This window comes from Sarcophilus harrisii, chromosome 3 (assembly GCF_902635505.1).
Source record: "Sarcophilus harrisii chromosome 3, mSarHar1.11, whole genome shotgun sequence".
NCBI classification, from domain to species: Eukaryota; Metazoa; Chordata; class Mammalia; order Dasyuromorphia; family Dasyuridae; genus Sarcophilus; species Sarcophilus harrisii.
This window is the reverse complement of record NC_045428.1, coordinates 309274897-309298151: the sequence shown is the minus strand read 5'-3', so window position 1 is coordinate 309298151 and position 23255 is coordinate 309274897. Positions and strand designations below refer to the sequence as shown.

The following is a 23255-nucleotide window of genomic DNA, read 5'->3' as shown; positions in this document are numbered from 1 at the left end:
CTAATGTCCCTTCTATAGTTGAGATGGAAATATACTACAGACTTAAGCTTCACTGGGCCTTAGCTACCTTATTTGTAAAATGAGGAGTCCTGGACTAGATGTCTCCTGAGTTCTCTTCTAGAGCTTCTTAATTATATCACATGTATCACAGAGGAAGTCATGCAGTATAGTAGAGGCATCACTGGACCTCTGAGTGTCAGTTTAGCCAACTATGAAAATGAGACTTAATTTCCATACTTCTGTGAAACTGATGTTTCTAAAGGAGGAAAAAATTATTCTGGAGAGAGATTTAAATAAGTCGTCATGAAACAAGATTTAAAATTGACTGTATGAACTTAAATTCTATATTTGGCACAAACCTTGGAGAAAAAAGAATGATAATGAATGCTATCAATGATCACAGAACCACTCAATTCTATCAAAATATCAGGATAATAGTTAACTGTTTAGTTATATTCACTAGCCCTGTATATAAAATATTTACTAACAGTAATCTGGATTAAAGAAATGAGAAGACACATAAGCACAGCAGAGATAGCAACTGAAAATGTAAGATTAAATAAGCAAAAAAGTGAGGATATGTACTGTGACAGAGCAGAGGGTATCCAGAAATCTGTTTTATATTAGTCTATCCCCTGATTTACAAATTTTATGAACTAGACCTAAAACTATATTATAAAGCAGCAGTCATCAAAACTATTTAGTACTAAGAAACAGAGTGGTAGATCAATGGAAGGTTTAGGTTGACAAGATAACAGAATGACTGTAGTAATCTAGTGTTTGATAAGCCCAAAGCCCCACCTTCTGGGATAAGAACTCACTATGGAACTAATTGGAAAATAGTGTGGCAGAAAATAGCTAGTGACCTACATGTAACACTCTATACCAAGATAAAGTACAAATAGGTTCATGATTTACACATAAAGGGTGACACAATAAGCAAATTAGAAGCAAGAGAGTCTACTTCTCAGATCTGTGAGAAAGGAAGGAATTTATGATCAAAAAAGAACTAGAGAACATTATAAAATGTAAAATGGATAATTTTGATTATATTCACTTTAAAAAGTTTTGTACAAATAAAATCAACATAACCAAGACCAGGAAAAATTTTTTTACATCCAAGGGTTCTGATAAAGGTCTCATTTCTAAAATATATAGAAAACCAACTCAAATTTATAAACACATAAGCCATCCCCAACTGATAAATGGTCAAAGGATATGAACAATTTTCAGATTAATTAATTAATTAAAACCATATCTAATCATATATGCTCTAAATCACTAGTGATTAGAGAAATGCAAATTAAAACAATTCTGAGGTACCTCTCAGATTAGCTAATATGACAAGAAAAGATAATGATGAATGTTGGAGGGGATGTGGGAAAACTGGAACGTTAATACACTGCTGGTAGAGTTGTGAATTGATCCAACTGTTCTGGTAAGCAATTTGGAAAAGAACTATCAAATTGTGCATACCCTTTGATCCAGCAGTGCCTCTGTTGGATCTGTATCCTGAAGAGATCATAAAAAAGGGAAAAGGATCCATGGGTGCAAAAAATGTTTGTAGCAGCCCCTTTTCTGGTGGCAAGTAATTGGAAACAGTGGATGTCTATCAGTTGGGGAATGGCTGAATAAGTTATGGTATGTGAATGTTATGGAATATTATTGTTCTACAAGAAATGATCAGCAGGATGATTTCAGAGAGGCCTGGAGAGATTTACATGAACTGATGCCAAGTGAAGTAAGTAGAACCAAGAGAACATTTGTGTACAGCAACAAGATTATGTGATGATCAACTCTGATGGCTTTTTTCAACAATAAAGTGACTGAGCAATTCCAAGAGATTTGCGATAAAAAGAGCCATCTGCATCCAGAAAGGAGACTGTGGGCACTGAATGTGGATCACAACATAGTATTTTCACTTTTTTTTATGGTTGGTTGTTTGCTCTTTTAATCTTTCAATTTTTTTTTCCTTTTTGATCCGATTTTTCTTGTGTAGCATGATAAATATGGAAATATGTATAGAAGAACTGCACATGTTCAACATATAGTGGATTGCTTGGTGTCTGGGGGAGGAAAGTGGGAGGAAGGAAGAGAGAAAAATTTGGAACGTATTTTGCAGGGGTGAATGTTGAAAACTATCTTTGCATGTTTTTTGAAAATAAAAAGCTATTCTTAAAAAAATAATAATAAAAATGAAAGGAACCCCAGAATCCATCTATTCCAACACATACCTGAAAATCCCCTCATACAGTTAATGATTTTTTAAAAAAAGGCTCCAAATGCAACAAAATATTTATAGCAGCATGCTTTGTAGGAGCAAAGAACTGAAAACAATGATGCCCATCAGTGAAAGAATGAATGATTAATCAACTGTGATACATGAATTTAATAGAATATGATTGGTCAGTATAAAAATGAATACAGAGAAGCACGATTAGACTATAATATGAACTGATGCAAAATTAAGTAATTAGAACCAGAAAAACAAGATATACAACTAAAATAAATAATTCAATTAGAAAGAACAAACAACATTGGAAATATTGTGGTACTATGAAAATATTATTCGAGTTAGAGTCAAAAGACTCATGTTTGAAACAACTCACTACCTCTATTACTGTGGACAAGTCATTTAACCACTTTGGGCCTCGGTTTTGTCATCTGTAAAATGACAAAACTGAATTAAATCCCTTCCTGGTTCTAAGTCTGTGATTTTAGGAATATTGTAAAATTTAAATGACCAGGTTGGACTCCAAAGAGACTTTTTTTTCCTTCAAAAACAGCCAATTCAATCACAGTATTCCAATCTTGGCCCAGGGTTTTGAACACAACAGATACTTAACTAACGTTGACTGAATTACCAAATTCTCACATAGGGTTGTGGAAAGAAAGGCACACTGTGTGCTGTTGACAGCATTGTGAACTGATCCAGTCATTCTAAAAAGCAGCTTGAAACAAATTATCCTCATCTTTTGAGCAAGATAACCCATCAAAATGCAATATCAGTACTTTTTGTAGTATCGAAGAATTGAAAACAAAGTAGATGCCTACTAGTGGGAGAATGGCTAACCAAACAGTGCACAAATGTATGAAATATTACCATGTTGAAAGACAAGATACATATAAGGCATACAGGCTAGCATAAGAAGGAATTCATATGAACTGATGCAAAATGAAGAGAACACAGCACATAATAACTACAACAGCATACAATGGCTTTAACAACCCAAAGGAAAGAAAAATTGAAACTGAATACCTGTAATTGTGATGCATAAATTAAGACAAAAGATAAACGAATCTCTCTTTCCTTTCTTTTGAAGACTAGGGGTTTATGGGATATGCAGAAATATATATAATGTAAACCTGAATGATGTATTTATTGATAAATTTTAATTGTTTTCCTTTCCTTTTTTACTGTTATAAAATATGGCTTTCTGAAGGAGGGAAATAAAGTGATATAAAAACAAGGCATCCTCTCTGTATATACACACGCTTTTTTTAAAAAAAAAGAAAAATTCCCTTGTTTCAAACACATAGATGGCCTGAGAAATACTATTAATAAAGTTATTACCATGTGCCTGACACTAAGTATGTTCTATATAAATGCTAATTCCTTCTTCCCTTTCCCAACCCCACCAAGGTCTCCATCTCACCCAGGGGCAGAAAATAGGAAGTCGGCCAACTCAGAAGCAGGAGATAGTCTTAAACAAACAAAAAACAAAAAACAAAAAAACTATTCAAATTTGGAAAGCTAAATGCATTACAAAGAAACCCCAGGCAAATTGTGAGCTTTCACAAATTAAAGCAGATTACCTCCCAGCAGAGGTGATTTCTTTTTAATCCAGACTAAGAAGCAGCAGAAAGACAAAACAGAATATCTCTTAAGGCCCTTTCCAAGTCCCAAAAATTCAAGAAAAGTGCTTTAACAGATAAAAGCAATCCATACAGAGCTGCTGGACATGCAGATGGATCATATATCAAGTCAGTTGGCACCTTGGATAGAGTACAGGGCCTGGAATTAGGAAGATCTGAGTTCAAATTTTACTTCACACATTAGCTTTGTGCCCCTGAACCAGTCACTTAACCCTATTTGCCTCAGTTTCCTTTTCTGTAAAATGGGCTGGAGAAGGAAAGAGTGAAAACAGGGAAACAACAGAAATGACAAGGAACAAGATGAACTACAACAACTTCCTATTAATAAACTAATCTCATATTGAGTAACTACTATATACTAGGTGTTAGTTAGTTCCATATTTAATAGTGCTTATATATAAATATGTAAAATGAACACATAAAAATTTTCTTTGTGGATTACTATCCTTGGTCTGCAGTCTTGTTAAAGGTAGACAGTTTGGAAAAATTTATACATAAAACACTGTAGTAGTAAGTAGTAGTAATAGTAGTTGTACTCCTAGTCTCAATAGTAGTAAGTCACCAATGTGTACTCTTTAGTAGCAATAATAAACAATGAGGTTTACCATTTATAAAGAATTAAGATGTTTAAAAATAATATAAATAAACAAAAGTATTTAGCACAGTGCCGGACACAAAATAGGCATTTTATAAATGTTTTAAATTTATCAGGTAAATAAGAGTAAAATCACCTGAGAATTCTTTCATATATGATTATATTCCTAGTTTCTGCAAGGCTTTCTCATTTTAGGATTATAAAAGAAATGTAAAGCTGGAAAGAACCTTAGTTTTTGTAGTCCAATGCCCTCATTTTATGGATGAAGACACTGAGGTCCAAAATGTCAAAATAAATTCCCAGAAGATAAGTAGGTGGAGTTCAAATCTGAACCCAGTACCTCCTGTCTAGAGCCTGTGCACGCACACTTTCCACAGCAATATGCAGTTTGCAACTTTGGACTACCTATCATCTAGAGTTACTTACCTAATGTATAGGTATAGTTAGGAGTAAAAAGCCACATCACTTTTAAATTACTCTTTTGAAAATCCTATTGTTCCTTGCAGGATTTGCTTTGGTAGAATTCTTAGCCCTAAATTATTTTCCCCGATTCCTCAGAATTTTGGTCTACAACCAAGTTCTAGTAACTAAACTTAACTTTTATACAAAATTACTCAAAAATCAAAATAGATGCATCATGTGCATCAGGAGCATCCATCAAATGACACATATCCATTCTACATTACCAAATAAAAGCACACATCTCAAAAAACAGCCACCAATGAAGTTTTGCGGCACCATTTCAGAGAAATATACCTTCTACTAGTAACAAATTTGTCGGGGACTCAGGATCCACCAAAACAAACAACAAAAAAGTTGGGGGGGGGGGGTTGCTCCGAAGCTTACATTTCACAAATCTTGATCAAATCTCCTTTAGATGCCTAAGTCTTCTACAAAAATAATAAAACTATGGGGATTCCCCTATCTTCACCCTTTCTTTCTCAAGGGATACACCTCTGATTTTAAAATAAGATATACAACAGAACTTTTAAAAAGAATGAAAAACGGACACACACTCTTCCCATCGTTCCTTTTTTAAATCCCGTAGCTGCTAATGCCTTCCCCTTTCAGATCGCCTTCACAGATTTTAGTCTTTTGCAGGTATGGATGGACCTAGATTTTAAAAAGATTGTTCTTCATTTGGGGACGGAGGATTTGATTATTTTAAACATAGGTTTATAAGTGTATTTAAATTTAATTGGTCTCCTCTACAAACGCTGGGTTTTGTGCATTTACAACTACTGTACCGTTACCCGACCCCGAAAGGGGTGAAGGACCCCCTGACCTAGATATTGTCTTCCCAGTAGGAAAGGAAGCTCTGGGAACGGGGTGCTGTTAGGGTGGGGGTGGAAGGCAAAGGTAGGGGGAACAAGGAGCTTGTTTTTGATTTCTGACTCTCTACATCCCAAGCGTTTAGCGCACTACCCGGCCCTTAGAAAATGCTTGTTGACTGACTGACTGACTGACTGACTCGTCTCCAGCCCCGGATGGCTCCAGACGGGCGGCGGCTTGGCCCCGCAGGACTAAGGAGGATATTAACCCGGAGGGAGGGAATGATGGATGGATAGACGGTTGGACAGGGCCGGGGGAGGCTGGCCCAGAAGTAGTTTGCCGGGGGGAGGGCCAGCAAGACGACCAGATCGGGGGAGGGGGAAGGGAAAAGGGGTAGAGAACGGGAGGGGGCGGGGAACGGCCCTCAGCCGTCAGGCCGGGAGCCCGGTCGGTCCCGCCGCCCTGCCCTCCCCCCACCCCGGTCCCACTTCAGGGCAGCCGAGCTACCTGCCCGCGAGCCGGACCCGCACTTACCCCGAAGGGGCCGCCGCGGTCACCGCTCAACCAAGGAGCCGGAGGGGACGAGGAAGCCTCAGTCGCTGCTACCGCCGCGGCGGAGATGAGAGAAGGGGGAATGGCCGTTAGCGGGCAGGAGGCCTCGGCGCCGCCGCGTAGCTCTCGCCCAAGAGGGAGGGGGAGGGGCACCCGAGAGAGGGAGGGAATGAGGGAGGGGAAAAGAGCGCGCACGGGCGCGCACACGGTGCCAACCGGCCCCCGCCCGCGGCTGTCTCGCTCCGATCCGTTTGGTCGGCCCCGCCTACTCCGCCCCAGATCGCTACCCCGCCCCCAGGAAGCTCCCGCCTGGCCGCAGAAGATTGGTTCAAAGACGCTGACTCGAGAAGCGCTCCGAGAGCGGGAGGGGATTGGGCGGAGCCGACTGTCAATCAAAGTGGTCGGAGGCGCGCGCGCGTGCGCTGCGAGGCAGCCGCCGGCATGGCTGGTACCCGGAGCTCGCCGTAGCCGAGTGTCACTCGCTTGCTCTGCGCTCTACCTTGCGGCGGCCGGTGTGACTATGGGAGCGAAAGCCGCCTCTTCACTGACCCCCAGATCGGATCTGATCCCTCCCCTCCTCCGTAACTGCGCCTCCGACCCGGGCGATGTAAACCAGTCTCCCTACCAGCTCGTGCCCAGGCGGGGGGAGATGGCCGCAGCCTTGCACCTGGGGCAGAAAGTCTGCCGGGGCCTAGTTCAAGGCGCCCCGGGGAGGGTCCGGATCGCCGAGCTTTATAATGCAAGGCGACGCGCGAGCACGGAAACGTGAACTTACCCATCTGAGCTCCGGCAGCGCAGATTCCATCATTGTCACCTTTACCAGAACAAGGACCCCAAAGACGCGCCAAGCAAAACAATGAGGCCCGTAGTCGGGAGAGGTTTGCTACCACATGCAACCTAAACAGCAGCTCCCCTTTTTTTCTTACCAAAGAAAAGGGGGAAGACGGAGGAGAGGGAGAGGAACAAAGCCGTGACGTTTACGGGACAAGTTTCTTGGTCCTTGTCTCCTTTCGCTGTTTCACCTTCTGGCACCTGCTGAGTCTAGGGTTTCTTCCACACCGACGCCCCCTGTTTTTCTTCTCCCACAAACTGGGCTCGGATCCAGGCCTGTAAATTTAATGGGTCCCACCGCCCGCAGGACTTGCAGCGCCACAAAGGGGCGTGATCCGGGGATTTAGCGCCTGAAGGGCCTCAAAAAGCATCTCGTCCATTCCCTCTTAATTTTGTAACTGAAGATATCAAGGCCTGGGGAGGTTAAATCACTTACCCGGGTATTTGGATCCAAGTCAAGTCCAAAAGCGTTTGCTAGGTTTTCTACTGCGTTTGAAGCGTATGCTGAGCTCAGGCTGGAAATCCTCTGCCTTCCTCCGTCTGATAATTGTCCATATTTAAACCTACATCTCTTGAAATCCTTACGTTCCTCTATCCAACTCAGCCCTCGGAGAAGCATGAAAGAGAAGTGTAAAAGATTAATCCTAAAAGCATAGTTTGTTATTTCTTGATTTATTTCGTTCCGATTTCCTCTTCAGGACCCTCACTAGAAAGAGCCAAGAAAAACGAAGAAAAGGGTTAGATAAAGAGTGATGTATTGATTACCTTCCCCTGGAAATGTGTGATACTTGAAAGTAATAGAATTATTTTAGAGTAAAGGCTTATCCAGAGTATTCTCTTCTTCACCCCTGAAGCTTAATTATCTTTTGTTGGTTCATATTCTTAAGCCTATTCTGTGTTCATACCGCTTTGGAATCCTCTTCCCCAGTCAGAAGTAGCGCTGTTTGAGCCAGGGGGTAAGGAGTGTCTGGAGCTTTTGGAGCTTGGCAATTCACTGTGCAGAATAAATCTTGGACCTTTCCTCGGATGACAACCAGTCTAACATTGAAATAATCAAGAAAACTGAAGATCAGGAAGGTTAAGCTATTTCACTAAAGTGACAAAAGTCAGAAATCATTTAAACATTTACTATATGCAAGTACTCTGTGTAAGTCCTGGGGACACAAAGAAAGAAAAAACAATACTCTCAAGAAGCATATATTCCATTATTATTCTGTAAGAAACGAACAGCAGAATGGTCTCAGAGAGACCTGGAGAGACTTACATGAAGTGGTGCTAAGTGAAGTGAGTAGAACCAGGAAATCACTATACATGGGAATAAGATTATATGATCAATTCTGACGCATGTGACTCTTTTCAACATTGAGATGATTCAGGCCAGTTCCAATGGTCTTGTGATGGAGAGAACCATCTGTATCCAGAGAGAGAACTGTGGGGACTGAGTGTGGATCAAAACATAGTATTTGCACTTTTTTTGTTGTTTGCTTGCATTTTGTTTTCATTCTCATTTTTTTCCTTTTTTGATCTGATTGTTCTTGTACAGCATGATATTTGTGGAAATATGTTTAGAAGAATTGCACATGTTTAACCTATAATGGATTACTTGCCATCTAGGGAAGGGGGTAGGGGAAAGAGGGGAGAAAAAGATGGAACACAAGATTTTGCAAGGATGAATGTTGGAAATTAGGCGTGTGTTTTGAAAATCAAAAACATTAATAATAATAAAAATTAAAATAAGATTAAAAAAGAAGCATATATTCTGAGAGGAGAGACAACTAAGTACCACACACAACTGTGTAGGTGGCACAATAGATAGAGCACCAGCCCTGAAGTCAGGAGGACCTGAGTCTAAATCTGACCTCAGATACTTAACACTTCCTGGCTTTGTGACCCCGGACAAGTCACTTAACCCCAATTGCCTCGGCCAAAATATATAGATGTGTGTGGGTGGGTGGGTGGGTGGGTATGTATATGTACTGAATAGGTGAAAATTACCTGAAAAGAGAAAGCATCAGCAACTGGAGGAATTGGGGTGATGTAGAGATCAAGAAAGTCCTTCAGTAAGTAAAATTTGAGCTGGGTCTTGAAGGAAGTCAGAGTTACACTTTAGAAAAATTACCCTAGCTGGAAAATGGGAAGTTACTTGAGACAGAAAGCTACTGCGATAGTCCAGGTGTAAAGTGTTATGGCCCTATACTAGGATGAAAGCTCTGTGAGAGAAAAGGGAACATGTAAAGAAAGAAGCAATAAAATTGACAGTTACTTGGATTCAAGGAGTGAATGAGATCTGGGGGTTGAGAATGACAAGGTTATAGGATCATTGGGATGATAGTGGTAACCTCAACAGAAATAGGGAAAATAGAGCAGGATTTCAGAATAAAGATAATGAATTGTTTTGGTCGTGTTGCCCATGAGACATCCAATTTGAGATGTCCAAAAGGCAACTAAAGATTGTAATAATTCAAAAGACATGAGAGCTAAATATATAAATCTGGACATTATCTGAATAGAAATCATAATTGAACTCATAGAAGCTGATGTGATCACTTGGTGAAATATAGTATAGAGGAAAAAGGCAAGAAGGTTCAGGATAGAGCCTTGAAGGAGATTCATAGCACACCTTCAAAAAATCAACAAAGGAGACTGAGAAGGTTCATCATTTAGGAGGGATCGGTGTTATGAAAATCCAGAGAAGAGATAGTATCCAAAAGAAGGCCAAATCTTATCAAATGTTTCAGAGAGTTCAAAATCAGGATTGAGAAAAGGCTGTTAGGTAAGGTGATTAAGGTGAGGGTATTTTCAGTTAAATATTGAGAACTCCAAAGAGCTTAAAAGAGAAACATGAAGAAGAGGTACTAAATATAGATGACTTTCTCAAGGAATTTAGCCACAAATAGGAGAAGAGGCATGGGACAATATCTAACCTCAAAGGTAGGCTCAATTAAGGTATTTCAAGACCTGAAGATATATGGACATGTTAGTAGGCAATAGGCCAAGAGCCAGTTTATAGGGAAAGTAAAAATAACTGATAGTGAATATGGGAGTAATATGCTATAGGAGTCAGGATAGAATTAGATAGGGCACATGTAGAGGGGTAAACCTTGGCAAGGAGAGGCAGAATTTGAACCCTGGTCCCCTAACTCCAGCGTCACTGTTCTTTCCTTCTTGCAGGCAGTCCAATCAGCTAGAAATGAAGACAGACAGTTCACTATCCATAAGTAGCAGGAGCTAGGAGTTAGGAAGGTAGAAAAGGAATCCTCCTGACTTATCCCCTCTTTAATTACACAACATATTGACCTTTTTGTTTAGAGGTAGGATCAATTAATAATTGCTAGTAGCCAATTACAAGTAACTTAAAATTTTTTTAAAAGGAAGTAACTGAATGAATTTCAAAATACACCAAAATATTTATTTCATTACTGTTTGTGGTAGCAAAGAACTGAAAGCAAAGTCATCAAGTGAGTAATGGATAAACAAATTATAAAAGATAAATATATTGGAATATTACTATCCCATAAAAAACAGGAATATGATGATTATAAGGAAGCATGGAAAGACAAACTTATGCAGAGTAAAGTAAGCATAACCAAGAAAACAATATTGACCATAATCACAACAGTGTAAATGAAGAAAAAACCACCATAAGATAATTGAAAATGAATGTTGCAAAATTACAAAGAATAAGGCCTCAAAAGAGAGACATAAAACATTTTCCCCAATTCCTTTGAAGAAATAGAAAGTCCCCAGGGTGGAATCTGGTATATATTTTCAGACTTTTTCAATGTATTATTCAGTTTTACTGATTGTTTCTTCCTTTAAAAAAAAAAAAAAAATCCAGTGTTGTATAGAATGGCCCTCTAGGAGGAGGTAGGAAGGGATACTAGAAGAAATTTAGTGGCTGAAAAACAAAATATCAGTATAATTTAGGTATTTTAAAATAGTAAAAAAAAGAGATGTAGAAGCAAGGGAAAGAAACTGAAGGAACTAAGTGGTCTAGGAAAACAATGAGGTTGGTGAACTTTGTAAATCTAAGGCCCTCTGCCACTTTAGATTCTTAAAATCCTAGGATGAAATAGAAAGTAGCTTAGCAATGATAAATTTAAGCCGCGTTTTATAATGTTACATTTTATTGGGTTTTGTACTGATTAATTTCTATTGTAAATTTTTTAAATTTGAAAACATTGTAATGTTTATTTTATATGATATAATATGACAAGTATATGTTGCTATTTAACAAATAATTTTCTATGATTAGCAGGATGATTTCAGAGAGGCCTGGAAAGACTTATATGAACTGATGCTAAGGGAAATAAGCAGAACCAGGAGGTCATGCAACAACATGATTGTACAGTGATTAATTCTGATGGACGTGGCTCTCTTCAACAATGAGATGATTCAGGTCAGTTCCAATGGTCTTGTGATGAAGAACACCATCTTCACCCAGAGAGAGAGAACTGTGGGAAGCGAGTGTAGATCACAGCATAGTATTTTCACCTTTTTATTGTTGTTTGTTTGCATTTTGTTTTCTTTCTCATTTTTCCTTATTGACATGATTTTTCCTTGTGTAGCATGATAATTGTGGAAATATGTATAGAAGAATTGCATATACTTAACCTACATTATACTTGCCATGTAGGGAAGAGGGGAGAGGGACAGGAAGGAAAAAAAACTGGAACACAAGGTTTTGTAAGAGTGACTGTTGAAAATTATCCATGCATATATTTTGAAAATAAAAGACTTTAATTTAAAATTTTTTAAAAAATAAAAATAACATTTTAGAAATAGATGTTCCCCTCTCCCCTTCTACCTCCTCTTTCTTTTAGTGTCACACTTTTCTAAATGCTGTCTGCTCTTTCTATTTCTTCATCATTTACTTATTTCACAATTCACCATGGTAATGGAAAGAATAGTGAACTTAAATTTAGAAGATATTTGATTTCCAATTCTAGTTCTAACATGTTACCTCTATGATTGTAGGTTTAACTTCTCAGGGCCTCAGTTTCCCCATCTTTATAACAGAGATACTAATACTTCAACTATTAACCTTCATAGAATTGTCAGGAAGAAAGCTCTAACCAGATGTACTTATTATTCCTTTATACTTACTATTACCTTCTGCCCTCACCATCTGCTCTGACTAATCTCTCAAAGGTCATCAATGATCTTCTAAATGTTATATCTAATGATCTTGACCAGTCCTCATGCCCAGTTTATCCTTCAATAGTGTTTGAAACTTTCCTCCTGGTGTCCTTTTTATCTTCTTTCTATAATGTTCAATGCCTCCTGCATTTGTCTACATATACTGGCTGATAATTTCAATTATAACTTTTAATAAGTGGCTCCCCAAAAGAGGCTTCCAGGTCTGACTTCTCTTCTAAACTACATGGCTATCTTGCTATCACCTCAAGTTCAAGATTGCTTTGCACACAGTAGGTACGTGCTTAATAAATGAAAATAAATATCATTTTCCCCCAAAAAAATGCCACCCCAAATTCTTCCCTATTCTTAATCACAGCACCATCATTTTTTTTCTCTCATAAAGACATGGAATCTCTCCCTTGTTATATATATCCAACTAAACATTTAAATCCTGTGTTGCTCAAACTCAAAATATAATAACTCAAAAAAATTAACTCATTCATATAGATTTATATAAGATTTACAAAGTACTTTTCCTACAATAATCCTAGAGGTAAGTAATATATTTATTATCCCGTTCTACAGGTTAGTCTGTGAGACAGAAAGGCTAGTGGTAAGTGATATGGCCAGAATTGGAATACATGGGTTTCTAGGTCTTCAATTCAGTTCCTTTTCCTTGAAGCTTTCTTTTCCTTTTCATACTTTATCACAGGAGCACAAGATCACAGATTTAGACGTAGTAGATTCTTTAGAGGTCTCCTTTTTACAGGTGAGGGTACTTAGAGGAATCAAATGACTTTTTTGAGATCATAGAAACACTAAATTGCAGAGCCAAAATCTGAACCTAGACCTTTTCCTTTTAAATTCAATATTTTTAGATGGTCCTAGATCTAGTATTATCTAGCTAGTCATCCTAGCTAGTTTATACTCACAGAATTATAGAATTAGAAATAACCTATTAAATAATGTGCTCTGATCTCTTCATTTCACAAATGAAGAAGTTAAAGCTCAGAGAGGATGTGAATAACCAAATATCACAGCTAGTTAGCAACAAATCAAGAACCAAAATTTGGATCTTGGGACAGTCCCAAGGTTTTTTTTTCATTATATGAAGCTATCACTAGTTTCTGTGTTTCATCTTCCATATCAATTCTTGCTTAATCTTACTAAAAATGACTTTCATTATGTTAATATAATGCTAAAAAGAAAATGACTTAATGACTCCTCACTGTTTAAAGCAGTGCTCTCAAACCCAAATGTTCTGCTTTTAAAAATTTATTTAAACACAGGAAGACCTGGTTTTGAGTTTCACTTCTTACACGGACTGACTTTGTGACCCCTGGTAAGTCATTTAACCTCTTACTGCTTTGGGGTGATTCTCTAAGACCATAAATTTCAGAGATGGTGCTAGCTGGCTTGATAAATGAAGTTTCCTTCTCCAGAGAATTCTTTCCAACCATGAAATAACGGGTAAGACCCATCACTAGCCTATAGATTAATAGTACTGAATATGATTGTACTATTTTATCTAGTCTTTTATTCACTAAATTTTTGTTAATCAGAATTCATATTCTTCTTAATTAAGGGATAAAAAACAATAAAATATACCTTAAATAACAAAAGTATTAGTCTGGGAACCCTGGCCTGAAGAAAATACATATTTGAGCCATTCCATATTCTGCCTTCTACCTACCTTTACAAATTTATCTTTTCTGCATGATCAAAATGATCTAGCCAGATTGGTTTATTAATTCTTTCTTTGACATACCTTTCACATCTCTATTTCTTCCTCTCACAACCAGTAATACAGTTCCTTCTTTCTACTCATCTAGCCTCACCTCTTCATGAAGACTTTCTCAGTCTATTCTGTCCCACACTGACCACTCACATTCTAAATTCCAGTAGCACTAATTATTTGTATCATTTATGTGGCTCTTCATTCCCATGTTATTCATTTGATTTTGCAAAGAACTCTCATTAATATTGGGGATCACAACAAAGCAACCACCACAAATACTGCTACTGATAGTAGTAGTCAAATAGTTGTAAGGCATTCTGCCAACAATAATGCTGAAACAGTTCTAAATTATTTTAACTTTGATGAATATATTTTGTTTTCCAAATAAAACTATAAATACCTTAAGCACAGGACCACGACTCTTATTCTTGGTTGAATCCTCTATAACACCTAGCATCTTTTTTGCCCAATAAATAAATAAATAAAAATTCTTGCCAACTTGATATTTATTTGATAAATATTTATTGAATAATTAAATAATGTATCTTTTAAAAGTTTAGAAATTAATTTCTGAATATATAATTTAACTTCAGTGGGAAAGATGGCTATTACAAAGAAATCTGTGGTGCATCCCTTTGTTTTTCAGTCATTTCAGTCAAATTCAAGTTTTTGTGACCCTAGATTCCAGATTCTTCTCTCTGTCCACTGTACCACCTAGCTGCCTGTGATTGCCTCTTTAGAGTAAATCTTTTTGCAAACTTCAGATACTTTGCAAATTAAGATTTTAATATTGAAAGAATGGTACTTAAAGCAAAATACCTTTGCATTCCTTTCTCTCCTGGCTTAAACTCCAAAGGATAAGAAAAATCAGTTAAGCATTTGTTAGTTAAAAGTATCTTAAGTGTACCTCATTCAGGAAAATGTGGGGTTTAAAATTTATTTTTATTTTATTTATTTAAAGGTCCAGTGAAGGAATCAAAGAGTTTTAAAACTAGGGAAAGAGGAAAGCAGAAAATCATTCACCTCAACCCCTCATTTTACAGATACAGAAAATGAGTCCCAGAGAATTTGTGACACAAAGAAGTAACCAACTGATATAGGAACCCAAATCTCTTGACCCCTGGTTCAATGAATTTTCTATTACTCTATTCTGTTTCTGAGAACTCAGTTGTCAACTGAAAGTTGAAATTAGCAGAATTTAAATATCAGAAATAAAGCCTTATTATGGCAAGTCAGACAACCCACTAATTATTGTAAAATAAAGAACACCTCTGCATTTTCATTTTTCTCAAAGAGTCAGCTATGAGCTGAAATTTAGTTGTAAGGTTTCTACTATTATTGATACATCCTATCCATGCATATCTAATAGACAGAACAGTACTTTAACTGAATTAATAAGAGTAGAGAGCAAATGTATTATGACACATTAATGTGTGCCCTTGAGACTTTTTTGGTTTCTCCAAGGAAAATCTTTAAATAACATGCCATATTAATTTACTCCTTATTTTATTTTCACTTCTGGCACCTCTGCCAGTAGCTAGGAGCACTTCTTCTATTACAAGATAGTAAACCTGTGAATCTAAGTGGAAAAGTATATTGCCTAAGTAATGGGATAGTGAATCAGAGTTACAAAATTTGAACAAAACTAACCTCTGCCCCACCCCCATCGCTCAAAGGAAAGACTTTCTTTTTTCTGTCACTTTTACTTAACTGCAACCAACATTGAGTCAATGAAAAGCCTTCCTTCTCCAGTACCTTCTGACCCCAACCATACTACTTCCATTTCCCTTCTCTGCAACTGACAATTTCCAATGATTCAGGCATAATGTTGAAATAACTATAACTATAAAAATTATCATAATATCATTTCATCTTTTCTAATTTATAAATTTGAATAAACTTAGAATTTTTTATAAAGGGGTATTTCTATTAATATAGAAATTGATGATTAAGGCTTGCATACTTTTCTATCAGTTACTTTTAATTAAATAAATAAATAGTTTTTTAAAGACCAAAGTCCAGAATATTTCATATATTTAATATTTGCATTTATAATATATTAAACTAATATAAATATTTCTACCTTTGCATATTTTCACCTTTTTTGCAACTATATATTATATAGAACTCTGTCCATTATACAGCACAAAAAACATTGATACATGAATACAACATGGCAGTGCACATAATTGAACATAATTCAGAACATGAAAATTGGTTCTTATTTAATGGGAGAATCTAGTATCTCCTGGTAGTCCTCCCTTTTAAACTTTCTCCAATAAAGCTTATAACCAGCAAGGATAAAAACACTAATCATGATGATTGCCCCTCCAAAGACATCATAGACACTGGGGAAAATGTGTAGGACTAAAAGCTGTAAGATCATAGCCACCACAATCTCAAGGTGTTGTACAGTGCTAACTAGTGCTGGATGGAATTTATCTAATGCATAATAAACTCCCAGGAAAGCTGCAGTAGAACAAATGCATATGGCAATGAGATAACCCCAAGTTTCTCCATCTAATGGGATGATGGGTTCTTGAAGAATGAACATAGTGGACACTCCCCAGACTGTCCCAGTCCAGCCAAAGGTAAATAAGGCAGTCCACATACTGATCTTCTCCCTGATGGACCTGTAGACTATCATGGAGAGAGCGGTAGTCAACCCAGCCATCACTGTCATGGTATAGCCGAAGGCTTCTTTCCAGGCATTCAGCAAAGAGTTCTCTTCATCAACAATGTTTGGGATCATGACAAGACAAACACCCAGGATACTACTAACTACCGTAGCCATGTCAATGTAAGCCATACGCTCATCTACTAGCAAAAAAGCTAAAATAGCACTAAACACAGTGGTGGTTGCTCTCCACATTGTGGTTCCATTGCTGGGAGGAACTATTGAGAAAGATGTATAAGCACAGGTGATAGAGATGACATTGCAGACACCGTAGAAAAAGAGCCGCAATCTATATCCTCTGGGCCCAAAAGGGGGTTCTTGATAGTAACACACAACCAACACAGAAAATACCTGTAAGACAGATCGAATGAAAATTAGTTCAAGAGATGGCACTTTGGAACGGTCAGAAACAAGTCTAGTAATAAGAGCCACACATCCATGAGCCAAAGCGGATCCAAACAACACAATCCAAGTCTTTCTAGACTGAAAAATATTTCTTTCTGCAAAGCTCTGGAACTGTTCAATCTCGTTGGTCTTTGGGTCTTCAGTTGCTGAGTTTCGATTATCCATGGTCCCAAAGAAAGTTCTTCCTTTTCTTTTTACTTCACTAAGAAGTCCTTTCTTTGGATTTTCTTCCATAAAGCTTCCATAATCTTCATTTATTTCTTCATATCCACTATCTCCTGGTTGTGGGTAATGAGAAGTATACTGCACCATCACTGTGTTGGGGTGTATTTTCACACGTTTTTTAACAGGATATTTTTTGGAGGGAGAAGTATCCATTTCTTCAGATAAACAGGTCTACACTTGAATAAAAAAAAGGAAAAAATAAATTTACACTTTTGTTCAACTGAAAATTAAATCAGTATGATAATCCTATATATTAATTCATTGGTGGAGAAATAGTACTTATAGCATAAGTGAGCTTGTAAAAGTAAAGGCTTCAGAAAAGTCTCTAGTTAAATTTACCTTTAAGAATGGTGAACCTCATGGAATGGGCCATCTGTTTTTCATCTATCTTAGTCATCTCCTATAGTGTCTTTCTTTAACACTAAATTTTTCTTTATGTCAACAATTGCAGTCTATCTTCAACCTTTAATTGTCTAATAATTTATTTACTGGACATTATTCCCATTCCAAATTCTAATATTCCCTTATACAGTCACTCTTCCTACTCACCCTACAAGGAAAATACACTTAAAAAATAGCAAATTATGCCAAACCTTTTCTTTTCACTCTTTGGTCCAGAATATCTATATTATAAATTCCAAATGCCCAATCACCCTGTCATTCCTTCATGAATACATTGGATATATTAAGACATACATAAAAAAATTTTATACCTATGATCTAAGCTTTTGTTAATATAAGTGGTACTTTGTCCCTATTTTGGAATAGCTTTTATTTTATTTTTTTTTATTTCAAATAGATTAATAGGATTTAGAGCTGGAAAAGATTTAGTATCCAGTTAGTCCAGCCTTTCATTTGACTAACCACTCAGAAAATTAAGTGACTTGCCTGGTAACAATTAATATTGTATTTCATATCAGTCAGTCAATAAACATTTATTAAGTGTTTGCTATCTGCCAAACACTGTACTAAGCTCTACAGATACAAAGAAAGGCAAAACAAGGAGAGTTTGAAGATTAGTGAGAAAGTGAAGATGATAGAAGAGGTAATCATCTGGAGAAGACGGGATGAAATGAGATCAAGGGTACATGGAAAGGAGAGTCACAAACCCAAAGACCCCAGCTTTTGGGATAAGAACTTACTGTTTGACAAAAATTGCTGGGAAAATTGGAAACTAATATGGCAGAAACTAGGCACTGATCCACACTTAACACCGTACACCAAGATAAGGTCAAAATGGTTCATGACCTAGGCATAAAGAATGAAATTATTAATAAATTAGAGGAACACAGGATAGTTTACCTCTCAGACCTGTGGAAGGGGAAGGAATTTATGACCAAAGAAGAACTAGAGATCATTACTGATCACAAAATAGAAAATTTCGACTATACCAAACTGAAAAGTTTTTGTACAAACAAAACTAATGCAGACAAGATTAGAAGGGAAGCAATAAACTGGGAAAATATTTTTACAGTCAAAGGTTCTGTTAAAGGTCTCATTTCCAAAATATATAGAGAATTAACTCTAATTTATAAAAAATCAAGCCATTCTCCAATTGAAAAATGGTCAAGGATATGAACAGACAATTCTCAGATGAAGAAATTGAAACTATTTCTAGTCATATGAAAAGATGCTCCAAGTCATTATTAATCAGAGAAATGCAAATTAAGACAACTCTAAGATACCACTACACACCTGTCAGATTGGCTAAGATGACAGGAAAAAATAATGATGATTGTTGGAGGGATGCGGAAAACTGGGACATTGATGCATTGTTGGTGGAGTTGTGAACAATCCAACCATTTTGGAGAGTAGTTTGAACTATACTCAAAAAGTTATCAAACTGTGCATACCCTTTGATCCAGCAGTGTTACTACTGGGATTATATCCCAAAGAGATTATAAAGAAGGAAAGGGACCTGTATGTGCACGAATATTTGTGGCAGCCCTTTTGTAGTGGCTAAAAACGGGAAACTGAATGGATGTCCATCAGTTGGAGAATGGTTGAATAAATTGTGGTATATGAAATTATGGAATATTACTGTTCTGTAAGAAATGACCAACAGGATAATTTCAGAAAGGCCTGGAGAGACTTACATGAACTGATGCTGAGTGAAATGAGCAGGACCAGGAGATCATTATATACTTCAACAACAATACTATATGATGACCAGTTCTGATGGACCTGGCCATCCTCAGCAACAAGATCAACCAAATCATTTCTAATGGAGCAGTAATGAACTGAACTAGCTATGCCCAGAAAAAGAACTCTGGGAGATGACTAAAAACCATTACATTGAATTCCCAATCCCTATATTTATGCACACCTGCATTTTTGATTTCCTTCACAAGCTAATTGTACAATATTTCAGAGTCTGATTCTTTTTCTACAGCAAAATAACGTTTTGGTCAGGTATACTTATTGTGTATCTAATTTATATTTTAATATATTTAACATCTACTGGTCATCCTGCCATCTAGGGGAGGGGGTGGGGGGGTAAGAGGTGAAAAATTGGAACACGAGGTTTGGCAATTGTTAATGCTGTAAAGTTACCCATGTATATATCCTGTAAATAAAAGGCTATTAAATAAAAAAAAAAAAAAAAAGGTTCTGTTAAAGGCCTCATTTCCAAAATATATAGAGAATTAACTCTAATTTATAAAAAATCAAGCCATTCTCCAATTGAAAAATGGTCAAAGGATATGAACAGACAATTCTCAGATGAAGAAATTGAAACTATTTCTAGTCATATGAAAAGATGCTCCAAGTCATTATTAATCAGAGAAATGCAAATTAAGACAACTCTAAGATACCACTGCACTCCTGTCAAATTGGCTAAGATGACAGGAAAAAAATAATGATTGTTGGAGAGGATGCGGGAAAACTGGGACATTGATGCATTGTTGGAGGAGTTGTGAATGAATCCAACCATTCTGGAGAGCAATTTGGAACTATGCTCAAAAAATTATCAAACTGTGCATACCCTTTGATCCAGCAGTGTTACTACTGGGATTATATCCCAAAGAGATCATAAAGAAGGAAAGGGACCTGTATGTGCACGAATATTTGTGGCAGCCCTTTTTGTAGTGGCTAAAAACTGAAACTGAATGGATGTCCATCAGTTGGAGAATGGTTGAATAAATTGTGGTATATGAAAATTATGGAATATTACTGTTTTGTAAGAAATGACCAACAGGATAATTTCAGAAAGGCCTGGAGAGACTTACACGAACTGATGCTGAGTGAAATGAGCAGGACCAGGAGATCATTATATACTTCAACAACAATACTATATGATGACCAGTTCTGATGGATCAGGCCATCCTCAGCAACGAGATCAACCAAATCATTTCTAATGGAGCAGTAATGAACTGAACTAGCTATGCCCTAGAAAAAGAACTCTGGGAGATGACTAAAAACCATTACATTGAATTCCCAATCCCTATATTTATGCACACCTGCATTTTTGATTTCCTTCACAAGCTAATTGTACAATATTTCAGAGTCTGATTCTTTTTCTACAGCAAAGTAACGTTTTGGTCAGGTATACTTATTGTGTATCTAATTTATATTTTAATATATTTAACATCTACTGGTCATCCTGCCATCTAGGGGAGTGGGTGGGTAAGAGGTGAAAAATTGGAACACGAGGTTTGGCAATTGTTAATGCTGTAAAGTTACCCATGTATATATCCTGTAAATAAAAGCTATTAAACTAAAAAAAAAAAAGGTTCTGTTAAAGGCCTCATTTCCAAAATATATGAGAATTAACTCTAATTTATAAAAATCAAGCCATTCTCCAATTGAAAATGGTCAAGGATATGAACAGACAATTCTCGATGAAGAAATTGAAACTATTTCTAGTCATATGAAAAGATGCTCCAAGTCATTATTAATCAGAGAAATGCAAATTAAGACAACTCTAAGATACCACTACACACCTGTCAGATTGGCTAAGATGACAGGAAAAAATAATGATGATTTTTTTGGAGGGGATGCGGGAAAACTGGGACATTGATGCATTGTTGGTGGAGTTGTGAATGAATCCAACCATTCTGGAGAACAGTTTGGAACTATGTTCAAAAAGTTATCAAACTGTGCATACCCTTTGATCCAGCAGTGTTACTACTGGGCTTATATCCCAAAGAGATTATAAAGAAGGGAAAGGGACCTGTATGTGCATGAATGTTTGTGGCAGCCTTCTTTGTAGTGGCTAGAAACTGGAAACTGAGTAGACGCCCATCAGTTGGAGAATGGCTGAATAAATTGTGGCATATGAATATTATGGAATATTATTGTTCTGTAAGAAATGACCAACAGGATGATTTCAGAAAGACCTAGAGAGACTTACATGAACTGATGCTGAGTGAAATGAGCAAGACCAGGAGATCATTATATACTTCAACAACAATACTATATGATGACCAGTTCTGATGGACCTGGCCATCCTCAGCATTGAGATCAACCAAATCCTTTCCAATGGAGCAGTAATGAACTGAACCAGCTACGCCCAGAGAAAGAACTCTGGGAGATGACTAACAACCATTACATTGAATTCCCAATCCCTATATTTTTGCCCACCTGCATTTTTGATTTCCTTCACAGGCTAATTGTACAATATTTCAGAGTCTGATTCTTTTTCTACAGCAAAATAACGTTTTGGTCATGTATACTTATTGTGTATCTAATTTATATTTTAATATATTTAACATCTACTGGTCATCCTGCCATCTGGGGGAGGGGGTGGAGGGTAAGAGGTGAAAAATTGGAACAAGAGGTTTGGCAATTGTTAATGCTGTAAAGTTACCCATACATATAATCTGTAAATAAAAGGCTATTAAATTTAAAAAAAAAAAAAAAAAAGGAAAGGAGAGTCACCTCTTCATGAGAGACAGAGGGCGGAGGAAAAATATCTGAGTGGTAAGAGATGAAAAGGAGAGGAGAAAAGGAAACTCTTGGCAAATTATCTCAGCTGTTGTTCAGGTATTCCCTCTAAAGAGACAAAAAAAAAAAAAAAATAGAGAACTTTTCATTTGGAAAGTGCATGCTTTAGTTACCCAAACCCCTTCTCTACTATCTCCCTACCCCAGCATTCTGCTCTTAACTTCAAGATTTTCATTACCCCATTCTTCTCATCAGCCACTTTGACCACTAAATTATTATTCTTGTTGCCTCTGCTCTGTCTCTCATTCTTTTCATACCTTTAGCTCACCCACCTCCCCCATTTCTCTCCACAACCCTTCTGCGTCCTTCCTGTGGAATCCATAATATGATGTGAATTTACCCTTCATATATATGCATAATATATATACATATATATATGTACATAAAGTATCACAGTAGGTGATATTCCCATAGGATGGGAATTCATGTTTCTTCTTCACCTCATCTTCCACTGTCATCCTCAGCAATTTCAATATTTGTTTTGATGGGTATTCACTCTTGAATCTCACAGCCTCTCACTCTACTTTAACTCTTCAGATCTTTTTTTATTCCATCTGCAAATCAGCATTATATAATATTATTTATTTATTTAATAGTTTTATTTTCCCCAGTTACATGTAAAGCAATTTTTTACATCTGTTTTAAAAACTTTGAGTTCCAGATTCTCTTCCTTCCTCCCCACCCTCACCCCATTGAGAAAGCACATGTGAAGTTATGCAAAACATTTCCATAAAAGTCATATTGTAAAAGGAAACATAAAACTCCCCCTCCTCCTTCAAAAAAACCTTTAAGAAAAATAAAGTTTAAAAAAAAAGTATGCTTCAATTTGTATTCAGACGCAATGAATTCTTTCTCTGGGTATGGATAGCATATTTCGTCAATAAGTCCTTCAGGGTAGTCTTGAATCATTGTATTGCTGAGAATAACAAAGTCATTCACAGCTAAATCAGCACTACATAAATAATATAAATCAATAAATTATGAAGCTTGTCATTTCAGGG

The 23255-nt window shown here is 36.9% G+C and overlaps 2 protein-coding genes across 9 annotated transcripts in view; both read right to left on the bottom strand.

Annotated features, from left to right (window-relative positions):
* The window catches only part of NCK1 (NCK adaptor protein 1), a 70366-nt gene extending 63905 nt beyond the window's left edge, over positions 1-6461 (bottom strand). For all 8 annotated transcript variants that reach the window (XM_031959792.1, XM_031959786.1, XM_031959788.1 and 5 more), the window contains exon 1: positions 6278-6461. The gene's annotated coding sequence lies outside the window, so the exon portion shown is untranslated. The remainder of the gene's footprint in view (positions 1-6277) is intronic.
* A 7356-nt stretch (positions 6462-13817) lies between these two features.
* Positions 13818-23255, bottom strand: part of SLC35G2 (solute carrier family 35 member G2) — a 70464-nt gene continuing 61026 nt past the window's right edge. Inside the window, exon 2 of the mRNA XM_031959785.1 lies at positions 13818-17486. Within this exon, the coding sequence (XP_031815645.1) occupies positions 16225-17463 (1239 nt within the window). The 5' untranslated portion in view covers positions 17464-17486 and the 3' untranslated portion in view covers positions 13818-16224. The remainder of the gene's footprint in view (positions 17487-23255) is intronic.